The following is a 24,228-nucleotide window of genomic DNA, read 5'->3' as shown; positions in this document are numbered from 1 at the left end:
ACTCACAGCAACTCTACAGAACACAGTGGAATTTCCCCTTAGCTTTCCCAAGCAGTGGATCTTTGTGGAAGCTGACTGCCATCTTTCTCCCTCTGAGCATCTGCTGGGTCCAAACGATCCATTTTCTGGTTAGCAGCCAAGTGTTTAATTTAACCACTACACCATCAGGGCACTTTTTCTGCACCAATTGTTCTATAAAACTTTAAATTACTTTCTCTCTTTTTTGGAAATACCATTTAAGTAACTATAAACATTAAAACACCAAACTCACTGACATCGTCGAGTGATGCCAACTTACTGCAACCCTAAAGGACATGGTAGAACTGCCCCTGAAGGTTGTAATGCCATCAGACTCGAAAGCCCCATCTTTTTCCAGAGGAGGGGCTAGTGGTTTCAAACTACTGACCTTGCAGTTAGCAGCCCAGTGTGTAACCACTAGTTAAAAAAATAAAGTCTCACATATAATGAAACAACTTTAATCAAGCTTTATGTATTAGATGTTGGCACTGAAGTTTATAGAATCAACCTTCCTGGCTTGTTTTACAATTTTTAATGTTGATTCGTGTTTATTTATACTCTGTGTCTCTTTCTTGACCACGTCTTCATCTTTACTAGCTAAATTACAAACGTGGAGGACAAGACCTGGATTTTAAAACTGAACTTGGCCATGGATTCCTCTGCTTAAGATACATTTGGGGGTAGTGATCATACGTGGTAATGAAGATGATGATCGCTGATAATGAGTGGAGATAATTAAGGTCCTGGAGTTAATTATGTGGCAACAAATTAAGTAGGTAATCTGACAGATGGCACTACCTGGAATTACCTGGTAATTGTTCCATCTTAAACCTGGTCTGTCCATCTGTGTTTCTTGCAGCTAAGACCATGGGCAATTAAAATTCTCCAGCTCCACTCCATACCAGCTTTGGGTAGAGCCAAAGGATAATGGATTCCTTATGATTCCTCGGGATATTGGATTCCTTAGAATTCCTGAAGGGGTGGACACTAGGAGACTAGCTTAACAGGAGAGGCACAGAAATTAAATGAAAGAAAAAATCCACTGTAAATTCTGAGACCCAATGTTCCATGGTTCAGAGAAAATTGCAGTCATTTTGACAAGACCCTGATCCTTTTAAGTCAAAGCGATTCACTTTCTCTGATATCTACTATACGCAAAACACTCACTTCCTATACTCATCTTCGATTCTATAGACACAGAAATATAAAGGATGTTTTTCTTCTCTGAACAAATTTCTGAAGTGAACTTTCTTTAACACCTAAATTGCAGGTGGCAAAATAAAACAACAGTAGCATTACTAATGCAGACATTGAAGATGAGCAAAGAATGACAGACTGAGTGATTATCAGACAACCTTTCCATCCTTTTGATTAAATATTGAACTGATGCCAAAATATTTATAACATGCTACGATGACAAAGATGTATGATATAATGAGCACCTGTGTAGCCAAGACAAAAATCAGAATTTTGGAAGCTCTTGGGAATGTTTCCCTAATAACCTCTTCCTGATTCTACCCACCCACCATGTTCTCTGTTTTTCACGTGCTTTCCACATTTGAATCTTGAAGCAATATATTGTTTACTTTTGAATATTCACAGACTTTGAAAGTGGAACTATGTCATATGGTCTCCTCTGCCACTTACCTGTGCATGACCTTACTTGTTCATGTGACTTACCATTGCTAACATGAGTAGCTAAAGCTCTTCATCTATGCCCGGCAGTATTCCATTTTACAAATCCCCTGCCATTTATTTAGCCACCCTACTGTGTATTTGCTTTATTTCCCGTTCTTTTTGTCACTACCAGAAATTCTACAATAATAATTTCCATTCATGTTTCGTTGTGAGCATGTCCAAACATTTCTTTGTATCTATTACTTAAGATGAGAATGATTGGTTCAAAGGTTTACAGCGCTTTCCATTTTACCAACTACTGCCAAAGCATCAGTAGATGTGAGGTTACATTGCTTAGAAATGTCATACTTTCTTAATGTTCACCCATCTGGAAGGTATTGTGATATTAATTATTATGGGAGCCTTTTCTGTCAAGTGTCTGTTCAAAGATTTGGCCCATTTTATACTGGATTTGATTTGTAAGAATTCTTTATCCATCTGCCTTAATTGTTTGTCAGGCATAATACATGTTGTGAATATCTCCTTAGAGTTGACACCTTGTGTTCACTCCTGATGACTCCTATGACAGCTCTGATTTTAATGCACCTGAAACAACTTTTTGAACTTTTCATTCCTTTCCTACTCCATGTGAAAAGAATACTCTCATATGTTTTTCTCAACATTTTATACCTTTTCCTTGGATATTTAAGTCTCTAATTATCTGGAATTGACTTCTGTTTATATTATAAATTAGGCATGCAATTTATTTTTCAATATGGCTAAGCAATGTCCTAGCACCATTTGTTAGATTGGTTGTCTTTTCCCGGTGGACCAAAAAGAATACACGTCTCATATACTGTTGTTGTTGGATGCTACTCAGTGTATTTCAGCTTCCAGAGAGCCCAGGTGACAGAGCAGTGCTGTCCCTCCGGGTTTTCTTGGATGCAATCTTTATGGGTGTAGATGACCCAGGGAGGTTTGTGTGTTAGCAAACAACACACTTATAAACCATCTTTGTGCCTATAGATGATGGACCTAAACCCAGCACACTAACATTGAGTTGATTCCACCGCATAGTGACCCTACAAAGGTTTCTGAAACTACAAATCTTTACAAGAGCAGACAACTTCTAGTGGGTTTGAACCAGTAGCCTTGTAGACAGCACTCCAGTGTTAATGCTACAGCCTCCATACTCCCAGACTTCAAACTCACTGACTCATGCTGATCCTGTACACATTGAGTAGAACTGATCCTGTGGCCTTCTGAGACTGTACCTCTTTAAAGGAGTAGAAAGCCTCATCTTTCTCCCACGGAGCAGTTGCTGCTTTCAAACTGCTGGCCTTGAGGTTAGCAGCCAAATACGTAACCACTATGCCACCAGGGCTTCTCACAGCCTCTATTGCCCTAGGTAAATTTATCTACCAAAAATTTGCCCATTTCAAGGGATGGAAAATTCATAGGGAGAGTGAGTACAGTTTCTGAAGCCAATTTGTCAAAGGATCAATTTACCAGGCAGTCAGTTTAATGAACAGATCATATTTCATTGTTTAAGAGAATTTTATCTCTGTATAGTTCCATAGTAACCCACATTAAGTGAAGGGACAAAAAGCATTGTGGGAGCAAGGGGATACAAGGACAACTGAGGGCTTCCTCCTGCACGTCTCTCTGCCTCTTTCTTCTCTTTTCTATGCTTGAGACCCCCTAGGTCTTTAGGATTCCTTCTCTCTTTCCCAGCTTCCCCTCCTCCACATGCTCCTGCCCTTTCTGCCCCTGAGTCTCCTTTCCTCTCTGCTCCGTGGTTTCCCCAGTCTAGGAGAAGCCAGGGGAGCGCCACTGGCACAGGTGCTCAGCTGCTGACCAAACAGGCAGCTATTTGAACTCACCAGCTGCTGTGCAGGATGTGAGTCATCTTCTGTAAAGATTCTTAAAAAATAATCCTCACTGCCATTGGATCAATTCTGCCTCATAACAACCCTATAAGACAGAGTAGAGAAGGGCCCCTCTGGGTTTCTGAGGCTAGAAATCTCTCCAGGAACAGAAAGCTTCATCGTTCTTCTGCAGTGTGGCTGTTGGCTCAACTTGAGGTTAGCGTCCCAGTGCATAAATCACTACCTATTACAGCCTTGGAAACCCGATAAGGCAGTTCTACTCTGGCCTATAGGATCACCAGGAGTCAAACTTGACTGAATGGCAATGGATTTGGCTTTTGTTTGGAGAGGAATGACTGGCAAAATAGCACTGTACTAAGTCTCCCCTCCAATTTCCCCTTGAGAAGATCCCAAATCTGTTTTTACCCAGATACAGTTGCAATAACAAAACTAGAACATTTGTAAAATAATGACAAAAGGACAAAATAATAACTGTTCAAATATTCACAGAAATATTTTTTAAATCTACTACATTTTTCCATTCCAAATGAATTATTATAGCCTGCATGAATTGCTAAAAGAAACAGAATTTGGTAGATTGGTAGAGTTGACAAATGCATCACAAAACACCTAATGATGTTAAAATGTTGTCAAAATACAGAATACACTAAAAAGAATTTGAAAAAAAAATCAATATACACTGAAAGACTCGCATATGAAAAGCTTAATTTTTATATCTATTAGAATATATTCACACACATAATCAAGACAGCTATATCCATGAATATATTCATAAGAATATATTTATAAAGAGATGAAGCATTGCTAGGAAGCAGATTTTTTTAAATTGAGCAAGCTTTCAAATACTTCTAAGAAGAATAGATTCATAAGAAGAATATATTTTATAATTTAATGTATTTTTAAATATAGTCCTTAAATATTCATATGATGAATGTATTCATATTATTTTACTATATCTAATATTATCCTTTAATATAAGTTTTTGTTTAATCTGTCAATGTGATAATATGAACAAAGTATTCATATAGTGATTTGATCCTTCAATAAATTGACTTTTGATAAATTAACAACTCGGTAGCTTATCCTTTGGTAAATTGACCCTCAGCATAAATTTACTATTCTTTTGCACACCTTTTTAACTGGTTTCATTGCAACATGTAACGATTAGAATCTCACTCAGATCCCTAACCAAATCGTATTCACTTTGCATCCCTAAAAGTCACCGTGGAATGTTTCATCTTTGGTATTTTTGTTTGTTCCTTTTGAGTCAGGTCCAACCCATGGCCACTTGTGGATAGCAAAAGGACGCAGTGCCAAGTTTGAGGAGATCTTCAGGATTATTGGCCTAATTGCGTATATTATTATGGCTAGTGTGTAAATTAATTTCACAATTGTTTCTCTCATTTTCCCTAAACTTACACTTTTCCAACTGTAATATTCTTTTTCGGCAATTGGCCTTTGCGAGTAACATGTCCAAAGTCAGCCAGTCCATGTCATCATTCTCTTCACTTCTAAGAAGTATTCTGGTTGCATTTCGATTGTTTCTGGTTTGCTCTTTCTTTCAGCATGCCATGCCATATTCCATATTCTTTACCAACGCCCTAATTCGAATGTGAACCGGTTCTTACTTTGACTTCTTTCCTGCGTTGTTCAGCCACGGCAGACATGCGAGGCAATTGAAAAGATCGTGTTTTGAGGGACAAGCATCTTAGTCATCGAAGTCTTTGCTTCATTGATTATTTGGCGATGTTGGCTAGATGAACAAAGAAATGGCATTTACTCTGCCTTACCCTGTATAGTGGTCACCCTATGGGCTAGGTTCCAAGGGAATGTGCGTGAAAGTTGTTAGTGGCTGAAGAGAAAAAGCTTTCTCTCCTTTTTATCGGCTCTTTAAATCTATGTTTGTATATACATGACTTCATAAATAATATGCTTATGAATTATAGTATGAGTTCTGATATCAAACTTTAAGGAATTATTCAAATTTGAGTATGGAGTCAGTTGTGTTATGCTGCTTAGTGCTTTAAGACAAATAAATGAAGCTTGATTAGGCCATTGAAAATATTTTGTTACACTAAATATGTGTCATAAAAACTTTTGTTAGGTTTGGATGTCTTCTGTAGATGTACTCATAACTCTCATTGTCTCTCTGTGGCTTCTCCGGCTTCAGAGGTCTGGTTGCATCTATGTGGCTTGTCCGGCTCCAGGCACTAGGGTGGTTCCATGTGTCTTCTCAGCTGCAGTGTCTCCCAGGGAGTGAAGTAGTGAGAGAGAGTCTCTCCTGCCTCCAAGGAGGAAATACCGGATTTCCCAGAATTCTCAGGAGAAGGCCATGCCCACTCAGAGGCCTCAATGGCTATGAACTGATTGACAGGATAGACTCCACCCCTACATTCTTAATCCTCAAATTGACAAATGATTATATAACTACCACACCATGCTTTACACCTAGTGCTGGACATCCCATATACTAAAATTCCCATACACAGGACATCCCATATACTAAAATTCCCATACACTGGACATCCCATATACTAAAATTCCCATACACTGGATATCCCATATACTAAAATTCCCATACACTGGACATCCCATATACTAAAATTTGCATATACTGGACATCCCACATACTAAAATTCCCATACACTGGACATCCATATACTAAAATTTGCATATACTGGACATCCAATATACTAAAATTCCCATACGCTGGACATCCCATATACTAAAATTCACATATACTGGACATCCCATATACTAAAATTCCCATACATTGGACATCCCATATACTAAAATTCCCATACACTGGACATCCCATATACTAAAATTCGCATACACTGGACATCCCATATACTAAAATTCCCATACACTGGATATCCCATATACTAAAATTCTCATACACTGGACATCCCATATACTAAAATTCCTATACACTGGACATCCCATATACTAAAATTCCCATACACTGGACATCCCATATACTAAAATTCCCATACACTGGACATCCCATATACTAAAATCCACTTTGTGACCTTACACCAGAGCCGGTTTTCCTCCTGAGCCCTCTACTTCAGCACATTGGCCTCCATTCTTCATTTTTGCCCTCACCTCAAGGAGATACGTAAAAAACAAACGGAGCAAAAGAGACCAGTCCCTAACCCTAACACTTCCAAAGCACATCATGTTGCTTTAACGGAAGGGCAGCAAACAAAGAGGACAATCATCAAGGGGATGGACTGACACAATGGCTGCAACAATGGGTGGAGCCTAACAACAATTGTGAGGATGACACAGGACCAGGCCCTGTGTTGTTCTGTTGTGCAGAGTGTCACTGTGAGTTGAAACTGATCTGAGGGCACCTAACAACAACAACAACAACAACAAAAGCACAACAGAAACACGACTCTACAGGTGAACGCACAGATAAACACACAAGCTGAAGACAGTTGGAAAGGGGGTTAGAACTATACTCAAGGATACATACAGGTTTTACAGAGGATATTTATAATTATGTATTCACGTATGCAGCGAATCTATCCATGAATATAGTAGCGTATAAAGTGGGCAAAATTATACACACTTCTAAGCCATAACCAAACACCTTGAGGGAATGGCCCACTGGACCTTTGGCTCAGGACTATAGATTCGGGGACACATACATCAATTGGCAAAACATAGTCACAAAGACAATGTTCTACATCCTACTTTGATTCCTAGTGACTGGGGCCTTAGAAGCTTGTGACACGCCATACAAGGTTGACTACTGTTCTCGACCCTACTGGAGTCAAGAAGCACGGGGATCACAATGACTAACACATAACCACACACACACTTCAGGGGGACATGGGGGAAGGGAGACCGGTCGGTGTGAAATATGAAAATAATAATCATTTATAATTTATCAAGGGTCACGATGGTGGAGGTCAGGAGAGGCAAAGAGGAGCTGATACCAGGGGCTTAATAGAAAGTAAATGTCTAGGAAATAAAGATGGCAACATATGTAGAATATGCTTGATACAATTGATGTATGGATTGTTCTAAGAGCTGTAAGAGTCCTCAATAAAGTGATCTTTGAATAAAAAGAGAATCATGAAGAAAGTGGACTAATGAACCACTCAACTATCAGCCTCCCAAGAGCAGAAGAAGTACACATGGCTCAGCTACCACGACAGCTCTGAAAGGGATTGTCTTAAAGGTCCTGGATAGAGTGGAAGGGAAAACATGGAGCAAAACTCAACATCATAAAATTAATTAGGTTCACGGGTCAGACCCAGAAGATTGGAAAACAAGACACATTGGTCCTTAGTGTTCAGGGAGGTATGCACATCTTAAAATAATCAACTGCTTGAGATCAAATAGGAAATCATTTGTCCATAGACAAAGTCCAGCCGGCTTAGGGAAGAAGGAAGAGAGGAAACAGGAGACACTGGAAGGAAGTGTTACATTGCTGAAGCAGTGTTACATTGTAGGGACTGCAATCAATGACATGAAACAAAAGGCGTATGAATTGTTGACTGGAAAAACGCTGTGTCTGTGCCTTCATCTCATTCACAAAAAAACTACTTGGGGCAGGAGAGTATGACATTTATTCCAAATTAAAACCAAACTCACTGCCATCAAATCAATTCTGACTCATAATGACTCTTTAGGGCAGAATAAAACTGCCCCTGTGGGTTTCCAGGGCTGTAAATCTTTACAAATGTAAAAAGCCTCATCCCTTCCCTTGAAGCAGCTCGTGGGTTAAACTGCTATCCTTGTGATTAGCAGCTCAATACGTAGCCCACTATACCACCAGGCCTCTTGAAATTGAGGCCAGACATATTAACCTGCACCTACCCACTAACATTAAGACAGTTGGCATGGGAATGGACCACTCAGTCAGTCTCAGGATATAAGATTACAACTTTATCCTTCAACTGGGGTTTGCAACCTGGAGATTACAAAGCCAATACATACCATGTCTGAGCAAGTGCGAAAAGATGCAAAAATTTAAATTTTTAATAAAAAAGAATAAGAAGGCTCTGTCAGACATAAGCAATGACCTTCAAACTCACTCAAAAGATAAATTTGCTCCCCTGACTACCAAGTTCTGACCTAATTCACCAATCAGATTAGTCACTTTTCCACTTGGCCTCAGAACAACATGCTTGTGGGGAGAGGGCTATAAAGACACAATTAGCCTTTCCCCACTTAGTGAGAACAGCAAATTGGCTCTCTTTGGAATCCCCAGAAAGGAGGGAAATAAAGATCCTTCCCCTAGTCCTTACCATCTCCACAGTTATCCAAGTCACGTTCTGGTTATAAATCTGAACTACATCTTTCTCATTTCCTCATCTTTTCTTATATTCTATCCATCACCAAAACCTGAAGTTTTGTCTTCTAGATATTTCTCCATACAGCAGTTTCTTTCTGTCCACCCTACCTCCTTTCTAGATCCATTGTTCATCACGCTTGCCCACCCATAACAAACACTGCCTACTTTTTCTCTCTGATTTAAACCATGTCCTGTTTCTAATCTAATCTCCACACTGCAGCTACAGGGATCATTCTGAAACTCAATTCTGATCATGTCACCCCTGACAGCTTCCCATTAACTACAGGATAAAGACCTATCTCTTTCGAATTATTTGTAAAGGTAGGGCCTGCCTGCCTTTCCACTTTCATTTCCTATGTTCTATACTCACCTCAGTAATATTTAAATACTAGTACCTTCAGAGACTCTCCACTCCTTTTGAATATGATTCCTTTTGTCCGAAATACGCTTGGCTTCTTATTTCACTTGATAAACTTGATTCAACCTTACAGATTCTGTTGATGGGATTATTCTTCCAGAAATCCTTATCTAATTTCTATTCTTCCTCACTTTCCTGCCTGTTCAACTTGGACAATGTCCCCTACTTTGTACTCTCATAACTCTACAATTAAGTGTCTGCCCCTGTGTTGACTTTCATTTTTATACTTCTCTCCCAATTAGACAGAGATCATATCCCTAGTGCTGAAAGGTACCCATCACTCAAGTTTGTGGATCTAAATTGAACTCTTTGCTCTTCTAAGTTGTTTATTTACCCCTCTGCATACTCATCCATTCAATAATCCCATATTGGTGACTTCCATGGGTATGGCCCACACAATTCTATTTTATTCTATTCTAGAACCCCTTTCTATTTTGTTCAGTAAAAATATTCTGTGCGAAGCAAATCATGTTTCCCCTTCTCTACACATTCCAGAGCATATGAAGAACATTTATTAACCATTTTCAAATTGTGATTTGTTTCCAAATCGCACATTTGAATCATTTTTATATGCTCCTTCTTCTGGTGACATAACTGACTGATTACACTGTGTCTCTTTTATGGAATCAGACTGACATAAGTGATGTTGTGTGACAGCCTAATATTCTGGAACTGTGAGACAATTGCTCCATCCTTGCCAGCTTGCATCTGCAGGAACTGCAAATCTCAATGGCAGCCATCACCATTAAATACATTTTGATAAATAATAATAGCAGAGTAACATCAGATTGTTATTTTACAGCAGGTCTTTGAATCCACTCCAACTAGGCCTGTCTTTCCCAACTTCCGCAATCTTCCTGCCCACTGGGTTTGGCTGCTAATGGGCACTGATTCTTTTTGTTCAAGTTCAGAATGGGTCAAGCTTAAAGAGCTTTGATGTGACTCCTATAATTTCCAAAGCAAATCTCAGAAAATAATAAAAGGTGGTTGGTTTGTGAGTGAAAACCAGGGCAGGACAATTAGTGGAAGGTTGGGCTTGGGAGCCGGAGAATAGTGCAAGATATGAACTCCCAGGGTCCCTAACAACGAGGTTAATGAGCAGCAACGTGGGAATGGAAAACCATAGGAATCAGGAGGGCAACATGAAGAGGAAGGCCTTAGTAAAAGGAAGAACAAGGGCGCTATTCAGCAATGAGTGGTGGCTAAGACTGGCCTCCTCCTCAAGGGAAAAGTAAGATTTAGATACCTTACTTCATGACCAGAATTATAGAAAAATAACCTGTAATCTGTTCATTTTTTGCATATTAGTAATAGATGAATAGGTATGAGGGGATACAGCCTACACACATGCACCAAATAAAGCTCTCCTGGACGGAGCTTCCATAGTACATGTTTCCTACTATGCCGGCATCGAACAACTTGCTCTGAGTTAGTGCACCCAGTGGCATTGACTGGGAAGGTTCTCTCTGGTCACAGTGAATTTTTTCATAAAAGCAGTTTTGCTTGAACCTCATTTTTTTGTGATGGCCGATTTAAGAGAACAGTGTGCAGCTGTGAAATTTTGTTTCCTGCTCGGCAAAAATGCTACAGAAACTGTTGTAATGTTGAACACAGCTGACAGGGACAAGTGCTTTGGGGAAAACTGAAGTGTATGAGTGTTTTTCTCATTTCAAAAAATGTGAAATGTCCATTGATGACAAACCTCATTCTGGACATGGGTCAACTTCCCGAACCGGCGAAAATGTTGAAAAATTCATGCACTTGTGCTCACAGACTGACGATGGACCATTGAAGAGATGGGGAAATTATCTGGGCTATCTTGGAATTTGGTTCAGCGAATTTTAATGGAAGATTTGGGAATGAGATGGGTCCCTGCAAAATTTTTGCCTCAAGTTCTGATGGGCCAGAAAAAAAATCGTCAACTGGAAACAGGCCGTGCGTTGACTGAACAGCTCCTAAGCTGACCTTTTTCCCCAAGGTCATTCAGGAAATGGTGCTATTCTTATGACCCCAAACGCAGATATCAATCAAGCCAATGTAAGGAAAGCTCATCAAGTGAAATCAAAGATCAAGAGTATGCGCATTTGTTTTTCTGATGGGAGGGGATAGTGGATTTGGAGTGTGTTCCACCAGGTCAGACTGTTAACCAAGCTTTCTATTTAGCAGTGCTGAAAGATTGCGTAACAGTGTGCAACAACAACAACAAAAAGGCCTGATTTGTGGCAGATGGAGGGACTGCTTTTGCCACCAGGACAATGCACTTGCTCACACAGCCATTCTCAGTGTGCCAGTTTGGGGCAGAAAAACAGCCTGCCTCTCTTGCCCATGCACCTTACTCAGTTGACCTCACCCCATGAGACTTCTTTTAGTTTCTGCAAATGAAGAGGGACGTGAAAGGACATTGATTGAATCACAAAAACCTTTCAGACTTTGTTTCAAATCCACTTCTTCACTTCCAGGCATTAGCAGCTTTCATGCGCTTGCCTTCCTGTCCTTCAGAAACTGCCTTTGGGGAATAGTTGCAATTTCAGAACATCCTGATGTCCATATCATTAGGTTGTAGCTTCCCACTGCATGTTGAATAGAGAACACCAAAAACCTGCTGCCGTCTAGTCCGTTCAGAATAGTTACCCAGAGTTACCCAGAGTTGTGAAACTCTATGAACGCGGACTTCCACATCTCACTCCCATGCTGTGCCTGACTTTTCAATTAACAGCCAAGTACCATGCACCATTAGGGATCCAGAGCACTGACTTTTCAATTAACAGTCAAGTACCATGCACCATTAGGGATCCTTTGGAAAGAGGCTAGGAAAAATTATTATTCACTTCTCTCATGCCAGTCATTCTCCTAGGTAATTTGAATGTCATTTAACACTAAAATGCAGCAAAACAAGCACATTTTCCATTTTCAGGAAACTTGGCCTCAGAAAGACTAAGTAACTTGTGCAGCTGATGAATAATGAAACCAAATTTTGAACTCAATAGACAATTTGGTTATAATACTATAATATCATTATGTTCTTTTTTATCCTACATTTTAAAAGGTTTTGTGCAATCCACTGGCATCAAGTGGATTCTGACTCATGGCAATCCAATATAGGGTTTCTGAGACTCAATATTTACTGGAGCCAACAGCCTCATCTTTCTCCCAAGGTGTGGTTGATGGGTTTGAACCATCAAAATTGATGTTGGCAGTGATCAGAAATATGTCACACACACACAAAAAACTACTTCCAAAACTATCCAAAATTGTGGGATCTGGCCCTGATTTGATTGATGCATTTCTAAACTCACTCAAGTGTTGACACATACTAAAGGAACTCCAAGTCGCTGTTCATCATCTTCATATTTTATAAATCTCAAGCCAACAGAGCCCTGAGCATCTCCAAGCTTGAGAAAAACAATAACCAAAATGACTCCATTCTCTTATTGCTGAAGGGGAAATAAGGCATTAGGTTGATAGATTTCTAATGGATGTTACTATTTATTTGAGTTCTTTATTTTTTTTTTAAATCAGTGCTGGCCAGCTGGGGATACATGACAATGATAATAAGCCCAACGCTTTCTTTTGAAGAGATATTTTCATTAGAACTTGGTTAAATGAAAATGATGATTTAATGGTTAGACCTGAGCCCCAAGCTAACGAAGGAAGGCTTGGTTGTACTCAAGGATGCCAAATGTGTGCTAGTCTACGTATGTGTATACGTGTCTGCTTACCTGCATGCATGTGCTCTGTGCGTGTGCATGTGTATTTTGGAGGCAGTGATTATACACAGGCTCTGCAGAATCCAGTTGTGCTTTAGAAGGCTCATCTAGGCCTTTCTTCTCTTAGGAAGGTCTTCAAAGACGTATCCATTCCCTAGGGCCAGACTGATTAACTGTGAACTTCATCTAAGACTGTATTATTTTCAACCTCAGAAATATTTACCAAAAAATCAAGGACCACGACCTCCTGGACAAAAGGAAAACAGTCACAGCACTGAAAGCAGGAGAGGACCGGGCCATTCTCCTAGGACTGACCATGATGGTGTGCTCCATCATGATGTACTTTCTGCTGGGAATCACCCTCCTCCGCTCATATATGCAGAGGTAACACCGCTGGGTGGCTGGCTGGGTGGCTGGACACTACTGTTTTCTCTCCTCCTCCTTCCTCCCCCATTGTTTAATCAACCCTGAGTTCCGCTTCCTCTCCTTATTTCCTAATGATAACCTAGGACAGTGCCTACCCCAAAATAATATTTCAATATTGTTACCTGCTATTAAGGATTAAAAGAGCTCTATGTATAAACTGCCTACTATGTGAGGACTCCTGGTACGTTTCTTTAATTCTTACAACTACTCTATAAGGTAAGTACGTGTTAATATATCATTCTGAAGTTATCAAAGCTGAGGCTCCAAAGACCTACATAATTTTCCCAGCATCACCCCAGTTGTAGCAGGTGCCAGCGATAAAAATCAAGCCCATAACCACCTCGTGCCAACGCCTCTGTTCGTGCCAAGTAGCTTCCTTCTTCTGTTTGTCTTCTAACTTGAGGCCATCGAGTTTGGGGTTGTTTGCCTGCTTGCTTGATTTTGGTTTGTTTGCTTGGTTTGTCTTCCATAGTCATGCCGTCTCCACCTGCTCAGCTGTCCATCACCGTACACATCAGTGGTTCTCGGTGGCACATTGGACGATACTGATGCCCACGCCCCTCCACCCTCCTGGAAGGAGCCCCGGGATAGTTGAAGTGATCAACATATTCGGCTGCTAACCAAAATGTTAGAAGTTCAAGTTCACTCAGAGGCACCTCAAAAGAGTGCTTGGAAATCTGTTTCCAACATTTATTCATTGAACATTCTGAGACATAGAGGGTCCCATGCGTGTGAGATCAACTCAGCTGGCAAATGGAGACAAATGGGTGGAACGTAGTGAGAAGCATCTATTAAAGCTCCCCCTGATCATTCTAATGCTCTACCCAGGCTGAGAAACACTACTGTGCAAGCGCATAAAAGAACAAAAGAAATAGCAAGTTAGCCGCATGATCAATCAACTAACTGTTGTCATAAAGTGGATGTGGTGAGCACACGAGAGCCAGCATGGGAATAGCCAGTGGGGGACGTCACAAAATGGTTCTGCTGCTTAAAGCAACAAGACCCTTCCAAATGATATAAAACAAAATTAAAAATCATAGAAAGGACTGGATTTACTAGTCTGATAGCGATTGGCAGGACCCTCCAGACTATGGCCCTTAGACCCACTTCAAACCCAGAACTGAATGCACACACCCACACACACCCCACCCAGGGGATTACCCATCAGCCTATGAAGTGAAGAAAGACACTGTAATGTTAGGAACGTATTCCTTCATACAGTGGTTCTCCACCTTTGGGGGTCGAATCACCCTTTCACAGGGGTGGCATAAGACCATGGGAACCGAGACACCGCTTCTCCATCCGTCTCCAGGCTGGAGATACGATCACATACAAGGACCCAGCATGAAGACTGTTCCCCATGAAGACTGTTCCCCATGCTACACCATGCTTCAAGACAAAATTTCATGTATTTGTCACTAGAAATGAATATTTCACAATATATAATTGCATATTGTTTTGTGATGAATCACTATGATTTAAGTACGTTCAATTTGGAACAATGAAAATACATCCTGCATATCAGATATTTACATTACGTTTCATAACAGTAGCAAAATGACAGTGATGAAGTAGCAACAAAACTAATTTTATGGTTGTGGGGTCACCACAACATGAGGAACTGTATTGAAGGGTCCTGGCATTAATATCCTATCAGACCAAAATGACAGCCTTTACCCAAAAAGAATGTTTGGAAAGCAAGAAGAAGAAAGACAGGAAGACCAATGGAAATGGGGACCCGTGGGCAGAAATAGAGCTAATGTCCTACTTAAAGGATTGTTGGGAGGATCACAGGAGGAATTATATGTAAAACACTAAAGGAAAGGGAAGGAGTGCGCCCTCAGTGATTGCACTTGGTGTAATCAAATGACCCAAACCCACGGCTGTTATATTGAGGGGATTGCAACCAATGTCACGAAACAAAATTATTGGACAGAAAACTAATTGCTCAATAAATTTTCACCCAGACCACAATAAAATGATTATATATGTGTGTGTACGTATATATACCTAGATATTTAAAAACACCCTGCCAAATGAAAAATTGAGGCTTCACTCTGAAAGGGAACTACACCACTCTGTAGAACCCATTTTGCCATGGAAATGAATACTTTCATTTAAAAGCAAAATCTTGCTGAAATACAGCAATACTCTAAAAGTAAGGCATCGTCGTTCACATTTCTGGCTGGCTGCCCTGCTCTGCTTCTAGGATGGCCCTCAGCTGTGCTTCTCTGAGACAGCACTGATGCCTCCAGCCCCAAGTGTTCCCTGCTTCCCCAACCCCTTCTCTCCAGACCCTCACATCTGCTTAGGACCATGGCATATAAGCAAAATCGGACCATCCCTTTCTTGGGAGAGTAGCATTTGCCAAACTACCGGTAGTTTGTTCAAATATCTCACCTCGAAGTTAAAACTTTCCCCATTCAAGAGAGGGCCTTATCAACGCATGTTCAGCTGAAGGAAACAATATGAATCTGCGCAGAAAGCACACTTTCCAATCACTGTGGTCACCAGCCTAGCAAAATCACCCAGAAGCAAAACATGTGTTACATCCTAATCACAAATGTTGTCCTTGATCATAACAGTATTTTAAGATGACTAGCTGACTGATGGACAGTTGGAAAATGTCTTGGTACCTTTCTGGCTGAGAAGTCCCAGGGTATTGATACTGACCATTCCTCTGTGTAGAAGAGTTTCTTTTCTAGGGTGCTTCTGGGGTGAGCCTGACCTTTGACACATATAGGATTGCATGAAATCACTTACCAGTGTGTGTCCTTGGGTTGCTACTTGATTTCTCTGACCTTTAGTTCCCATACCTTGGGAAGGTCATCAACACGTAAAGGGACTTAATACCCTACTTAGAGGGTCGTCAGGATAAGGAGGAGGCTTTCTACTCCCATGAAGAGTTACAGTCTAGGAAACCCAGAAGGCCATTTTTACCCCTCCCTACGGGGTTGCTGTGAGTCAGAACTGACTTGATGGCAGTGAGTTTTATGTACACACACACACATGTATATATATATATATACACACACGTGTGTATAGTGCTGTATATAATACTCTGATCAGAGCAAAGACATGTGCAACAAGCTCTTGGTATAATCAAGCCACCCAAAATTGAATGCACTGAGTCTATTCCTACTCAAGAGTGGCCCCAGAGGACAGAGTAGAACCATTCCATGTGGTTGCAAAGGCTGTAAGTGTTTATATAAATAGCCTACCTCATACTTCTCCCACAGAAGAACTGCCTCTGTAGGAAGTTCAAACCACCAACATTTTGGTCAGCAGATGCTAAACTGTGCCCCAGCGCTCCTGCTATAGTCAAAACGGGGCATTATCTTTCCCTTCCTTACTAGAAAGTCTTGAGAAAATATACCTCTTTCCTTCCATCCTTAAAGTTGATGTTCAAACCATTTCATCCCTTTACCAATCTTCCCTCCCCTTCTCTGCCCACACACTAGTTGGGATAAGAAAAGTATGAAGCCAACCCTTGCAGAGAGGAAGATAGGTATGGCAGGGAGCTGCTTACAAAATAGAAACACAAGGTGACAGCAGGTAAAGCTTTTAAAAAATTGCTTGGGTTTGCCAATGGATTCAATTAGAGATATATATCTCAATTAAACCAGAGACTGGAAGATATTACACGATAGCCAATGGAAGCCACTGAAAAAGTTCTCAAGGACCAAGCAACATTTGTCTTGTACTATAGTTTGCCTAACGCTGATCTAAAAGGACATGGACTTTACACACAGAACCAAATAGCTGTGCATTATATTAGAGATGTGGAAACCAGGGACTCTTCCGGTTAACAAGCTGACAATTGTACCTCCCTGACGACACCCTCCTTGTCATTACCCACTTTGGACCTGTCTCCTCTCCCCTCTCTCTCTGTAGTGTGTGGACAGAAGAATCTCAGTGCACCTTGCTGAATGCGTCCATCACAGAAACATTTAATTGCTCCTTCAGCTGCGGTCCAGAGTGCTGGAAACTCTCCCAGTACCCCTGCCTACAGGTGTACGTGAATCTCACGTCCTCGGGGGAAAAGTACCTTCTCTACCACACCGAAGAGACTCTGAAAATCAATCATAAGGTAGGAACGTGGTGTATACTGCAGTCCACTCACCCTGCAGAGCTCCCCGCCCTGTCCTTCCGGAGTCCCCTTTGCCAGCATTTCAAAGAAAAATGCCCACCAGGAAGGAGGCTCTGCCTCACGAATTCATAGAATTAGCTATTGGATTCCTCATGGAGAGACACTTATTTTCTATGCAAGTTGTAGACAAACCATTTCCATCTGTGAGCGTGCTGATTTAGCCTTTGGTTCTCTCTAGATAGTCACACTTACAACAACCCGAGTCTTTCAAAGCGAATGCACACTTGTCAGAATTACAGAGACCAAATTGCCATTCATCTCCCTGTGGAAAGGCAGGGGTTTGTATACCTGTCACAGGGTAAAACGGCATTTTGATTTTCCATGACCTTGAGGGTGTAGCTGAACCTCTCTGAACCTCCACTTCCTTTTTTTAAAAAAGGTCATCTTTACAAGGTTATCTCTAGGATGAGAGTTTGTGAATTGCTGAGCATAGAGTTTGGCACGGGGAGACCGGCAATCCATGGACACAACTAGCACTGTAGTTTATTCCCGGGGTCGCCTCCTCCACTTGGATAAGTGGCAAGACTGATAAGTTCCAAATGAAGTCATGAATGAGCTTCTGGTCCTCTAACTTAGCCTTTGTGTCGCTGACACTGGGGATGGAGAATTCAGCATCGAACCCTAGCCTAAGTCATCCGTTGTGGGAATACGAATGGTCTTGTCACTCTCACCCCAAAATTCATTTATATTCCCACCGGGTTACATAGGGTTTCTCAAGCTTTCCACCTATATCAAGAAAAATGGTCATTTAAGCTAGCTCTTACTGGAGAGTTTTTAAATGGAAATAGACAATAGAATGCTGAGAGAGAGAAAAAAAGATCCTCCTAGAAAGAACAGAATGGAATAAATGACGACCCAAAGGCTTCTCCAGCTTTCTAAGCTTAGATTTAAAAAACACCTCTGTGTGAGTGTCTTTGTGTTTCTCGCTATCTCTTCAAAGGCTTATATTTGTGTGTGTTCCTGCAAGTATGTCTTCAAATATATTATGCCCAAAGAGACTGAATTTTCCATTGCAGGCTGATGACAGGTTACAAATGTCATATTCACGGGAAGCTCCTAGTTGCCCTTGCTTTGAAACAATTGACCCAACGGTTACTCCCAACCAGTTCTTTATGAAACCTTCCCTTGTTGCACCTGCAGCATCCAAGTGGATGAAAAGATCACCAGCCTTTTCTTGCAGTAAAGTAAATCTGAATAAGAGCCCTATGCACCTGTTCTGAGTATCTGAAAATCCTTAAAGACACAGTCAGGAACTGAACTCGCTTATCACTCAAGATCTGTCTACACAGACATATGCAAGTCCACATGTTGAATGTCCAATAGATGTGGGCTGTATTAAACCTTATGCATAAAGTGGGCATGCGGGGTGACCTTTAGTAAAGTGCCATCAGAACCAACCTGATCTTATCAATTTTAAGCTAAACATATTGATTTGGGATTTATGGTAGCAATATAGATGACCGGCGTACTCTCATATGCCTGCACAACCTGATGCCACCCTCTGTCCCTGTACATAGAGGTAGAGTATTACACAGAACAAGGAGGTAGTGCCTGGTTTAAAAGCAGGAGAGGTATGCATCAGGGTTGTATCCTTTCACCATATTTATTGAATCTGTATACTGAGCAACTAAACTGAGAAACTGGTTTACATAAAGAATATAGTGTCATAGTTGGAGGAAAAATCATTAACACTTTTGATATGCAGATGTCACAACCTTGCTTGCTATTGTGAAGAGGAATTGACACACTTACTGATAAAAATAAAAGATTACAATCATCAGTGTGAATGAGAACTCAATGTAAAAAAAAAACCAAGAATCTTCACAATTAGACCAATAAGCACCATCATGATATATGGTTGACATTGTCAAGGAAGTTGTTTTGCTTAGATCCACAGTCAATGGAAACAGCAGTAAGGAAAGATGTTTTACATTGAACACATCAGCTGTAAAAGATATCTTTTAAATACTAAAAAGTAAAGACATCACTTTGAAAACTCAGGTATGGCTCACCCAAACCAAGGTATTTTTGATTGCTTTATAAAAATGGGAAACCTAGATATTTAATAAGGAAGACTGAAGGAGAATCAATGCCTTTGAATTATGCTGTTGGCAAAGAATATTGAATATACCATAGACAGCCAGAAGAACAGATAACTCTGTCGTGGGAAGCTAGCATGCCTCTTAGAAAGAAAGAGAGCAAACTCTTCTCTCACATACTTTGTATTCATCTAAGAGGTAAATGTCCTTGGAGAGGACATCTTATTTGGTAAAGGAGAGAGTCAGCAAAAAGAGCAGAAGACCCTCCCCAAGATGGATTGACACAATGGCGGCCACTATGGACTCGGGTGCAGTAACACTTGTGAGGGTGGTGCAAGACCAGACAGTGTTTCGTTGTTGTATGTGGGCGCCGCGACTTGAAACAACTTGGCTGGCACCTAACAACAATCCTATGAAGCCTAGTTCTTCTTGTAAAAAAAAAAAACAAAACAAACAACAAAAAACTTTCTTTCCATTGTAACTGTCATCATATATATGATATAATTTAGATTTATTGAAAAATATTGGAGCTTAGAGATTTGGTACTAGAGCACCAAGACTGAGTAGGTTTTGTTTCTGCTATATGGACACAACATAAGGAAAGCGTCCTGCGCTTGGTTGCCTCAACTTAAAAGAATTCTTGCAAATACTCCTGAGGATTTGCCATAATGAACATTTCTGAGAATGCTGTTCAAAATGTTTGCTCTGGTTTTCTCGCATCTGTGTTAACCACAAACCACACTAGCCCTCCCTCTGTTTTGCAAATAAATAACAGTTTAAAGCTCTCACAAAATGCACATCTTTCAAGATCATCCCTGAAGTAAGACTGTGAAATCAAAGCTGACCCATATAGGCAAATGTACCTCTAAAGCTCTCAAATTTCCATGGAATTGGAAATTGGCCAAGGTCAAACAGGCATAAGAAAGTGGGACATTTTTCCATTTCCCACTTGTGATCTTTTATCACTTCAACCCGATGACTATATTGTTTATGCAATAAGCAGGGAGTGAACCTATCATAGATAGTCCCAGTCATATATGTAGGATCTGATCTTAACATCATAGTAGGCACTGCTTTATTCAGCCTACTACTTTGCTTGTAATTGTGAAATTTAGCACACATATAGAAATGGGCATAAAATGAGAAAGTACAGTTAAAACATTTATCACAAAGACATTCCTTATCATCACTAGGGTTGTGTACTCCCCCAAACACCCTTCCTAGCACCTTCCAAAAACTGCAGGCTCTGTCCTCTGCCAGAGACAATATCCTGTTTGGCAATTACTTTTTGATTTTTCTTTAAAGTTTTACCATCTAAGCATGTTTCCTTAAACACTGTGTTTTATTAAACATTCGATAAATTGAATCGTACAAACAACTATAAACAAGCACGCACATTTCAGCTGGGTATAAACTGGGAATCAATACAAGAAGTGATTAGATAATGCCAATTATTTTTCAACGTGCCTTACAATTTCTTCTCCCAACAACATTTATGGGTATGAGACATTCTTCACTGCTCTATATTCTTGCCACCACTTGGTGTCCTCTGTGTCATCGACTGAATCAGTTCCTGCAAAAGTATGCGTGACGTTGACTGAGCCGCGCTTCTCGGTGTGATGATGTGCCGTGGCATCTATGTAATGATCCGCAGTAAAGTGATCTGATGTGATAAACTAATCAAAGGATTAAGGGTGAGCTGCAATTCCCTTAATACAATCACAACCCTGATCTGATGGAAGGATGCTTCCCTGGAGTGTGATCTGTTTTATTTCTTATCTTACAAGAGATAAAAAGGAGAAAGAAGCAAAGAAGAAAAAGAAAAGGGACCCACTTCCACAAAGAAAGAAGAGCGAGGAGTAAAGAGCCTCTTGGGGACCTGGGCTCTCTGCCCTGGGAAACTCGTAGGGCAGAAGATTGATGCCAAAAAACATAGCGATCTCTAAGGAGTGTCAGGTCTGCAGATCCTGAAGGAGATAAGGGCCTGCTTTCTAAATTGTGAGCCCAAACTGAACAATGAGTTTGCACTCCGGGCCTCCCAAACTGTTTGTGAAAGTCATTCTCCTGTGGTGTTTCCGTTTCTCTAGATACTGAAGATAATCTGCCATGTTACCATTATCTAATGTGTGTTGCTATTTCCTGTGATTCTGATGAGTAACATTGCCGAGTCCCTCTCCCTATCTTTATTGGCCATCTTTTGCACAGTGTCAGCTCTGGTCCTCTGCCCATTTTAAAAAATTAGATTGTTTCTTGGATTTTCTTGGATTTGTACTCATTGTAAGAATTCTTTCTATATAGGTTATCCATGTTACAGATATCTTCTCACCGTTGGGGACATTTGTACTCTCTTCAGGGTCTCTTTCAATTAAAGGAGCTTCCAACCAGGGGAGCCCAGTTTTGTCAGTCTTTCCCTTTGTGTTCAGCGCCTGTCTTCTCATCTACTCGGAGGGCTTGGAGTCAGTCTCCTAAACTATCGTCAAGAAGAGTGATTGGTCTTCCTTTTACATTCCTGCTGCAGTCGACCTGAAATGGATGTTTCTACAGAAGTCGAGTGTCTGGGTTCTTTTCGCTTTCATTTTGTGCCATAAAGGCAGCCATTTGTCCCAGTCCATATTTTAAAAAATCATCTTATCTTCTCAGGACTAGTTTAATAATCCTTTTTACTTCCTCTTTTTTCCTGAGAATATTCTATTCAGTTACTCTTCTTTTAGTGGTTAACCTAGAGATTGCAATTTCAGCTTTGACTAATCAAGGAAATTAAAATATTTAACTCCACTTATTCGCTTCCCAAATTGCATAATATCATTTTATTCTATGTGTACCAAGAGATTATGAAGATATTTATGAAAAGATTACTACTGTTGTTGTATGTATTCATTTAGATGTATTTCATGTCTTTTGTTTTTTATTCTCAATTTCTGAATTTATACCTTTATCACTATTTTTTATAAAATATTGGATCATTTCTTATTATTGAAAAACACTTTAATTAATATTTAATCAATGTATTTGATATAATGATTTTGTTTTCATTTATGTGGAAATATTTAATTCATCTCATACACAATCAATACAAAACTATAGGCTAATAATTATTTTATTGTTGACATTTTGTTATCTTCTGGCAATCATTATTATTGTTAAAAAATCAGTTCTCAAACTGCAGCTTCTTTGAAAGTAATCTCAATCTATTCTAATGACTGTTTTGTTTGATTTTATACAGTTTCATTATTACATGTCAGATTGTGCATATAATTTTTTTATTTATTTTAATAGCCCCAGGCTTCTTTATGTTTGCTCATATTAGAACAATTGGTTATAATCACATCAAATATTGTCTCCACTCTCATACTGTCCCTATTTTCTTTCAAGGACTCCAATTAGCTATGTCTTAGGCTACCTCATCGTATTCCCTATGTTTCTTACATTCCCTTGTGTTCTCCTCCCTTTTGTCTCTCTGTGCTTCATTCTAGATATTTGTCAGTCTTCTAATTCAGCAATTCTTTCCTCAGCTCTGAAAAATCTACTAGTAAATCCAATAGAATTGTTTTTAATTTTCAATTCTTTGGTCTTATTTTATCATTTCCAATGTCCCAAACAATTCTAATCCTTATCTTTTAATTTCTTCAACATAAACTGTATAAGCATAGCTGTTTTAAAGTCTGTTTTGATAATTCCAATATCTGAAGTCCTTGCATGTTTTTATTTTATTTTTATTCATGTCATACATACCTATTTCTATTAGGCTTGCAAAATTGTTGATAGACATAATTTTTAGTCTAGGATGATATTGTCTTTTCCAAAACTTATTTCCATGTGCTCTTGCCGGGACCTTGAGGGCAATAGCCCTTAAGAATCAATTTGTTCCTACTTCAGAAATGGAGATATTCAAATCTGAACTGCAGTTCTTGTGGGAACAAATTTATTTCAAATTGATCATAACACCTAAAATGTAGCCTTTTAGAATTTCAATTCAAAATGAAAAAGATACCCATTTAATAGGTCTTTAATGATAGCTCTTGCCCCTAGCTCTGCAGACTTTCAAACAGGCTATTCATATCCCCAGACTCACAGCCCCCTTCTAGAATCCAACCTGCTCCCAGCAGAAAGGTAACAGCAGTCGCTGGATTCACCTTCCTAACTTGGGCTTGTTACCTTCTGGATGATTCTCTTGCTTTAAAGAGAAGTAAGCATAGTAAAACTACAGTTATTTCTATGTCAGAAAGTCATTAACCCATGATCTTACGCAACATCAGTTTTCAGCATATTTCTAGCAAAAATAAAATAAAATAGATATAGCTGTTGTTAATTGCCGTTAATTTGGTTTCAACCTTATGTACAACAGAAAGAAAAAAAACACCGTCGGGTCCTGCACCATCTTGACAACGGTTGTTAAGTTTGAGCCCATTGTTGTACCCACTGCGCAAACCCATCTCTCTCTTTTTCACCGCCACTCTACTCTACCAACCATGGTGTCCTTTTCCAGGGATTGAGCTCTTCTGATAAAACATCAAAAGTAAATGAGCTGTACTTCTGCCAAGCTACATTTGTTTGGCAGCCAATGGTACTGTCAATATCTTTCGGTGGCACCATCATTCAAATGCATCAAGTCTCCTTTAGTCTTCCTTATTCAATGTCCGAGTTTAATAT

The 24,228-nt window shown here is 39.9% G+C and overlaps 1 protein-coding gene across 1 annotated transcript in view; it reads left to right on the top strand.

Annotated features, from left to right (window-relative positions):
* Nucleotides 1-24,228, top strand: part of KCNMB2 (potassium calcium-activated channel subfamily M regulatory beta subunit 2) — a 367,341-nt gene that overhangs the window by 322,721 nt on the left and 20,392 nt on the right. Inside the window, exons 3-4 of the mRNA XM_004708595.3 lie at nucleotides 13,177-13,347; nucleotides 17,284-17,479. Of these exons, the coding sequence (XP_004708652.1) occupies nucleotides 13,177-13,347; nucleotides 17,284-17,479 (367 nt within the window). The remainder of the gene's footprint in view (nucleotides 1-13,176; nucleotides 13,348-17,283; nucleotides 17,480-24,228) is intronic.

The sequence above is a fragment of the Echinops telfairi genome, unplaced genomic scaffold (assembly GCF_000313985.2).
Source record: "Echinops telfairi isolate 266 unplaced genomic scaffold, ASM31398v2 ScPeMD7_4225;HRSCAF=4972, whole genome shotgun sequence".
Taxonomy (NCBI): Eukaryota; Metazoa; Chordata; class Mammalia; order Afrosoricida; family Tenrecidae; genus Echinops; species Echinops telfairi.
Note: the sequence above shows the minus strand (reverse complement) of the source record. Positions and strands in the feature narration are given on the sequence as shown.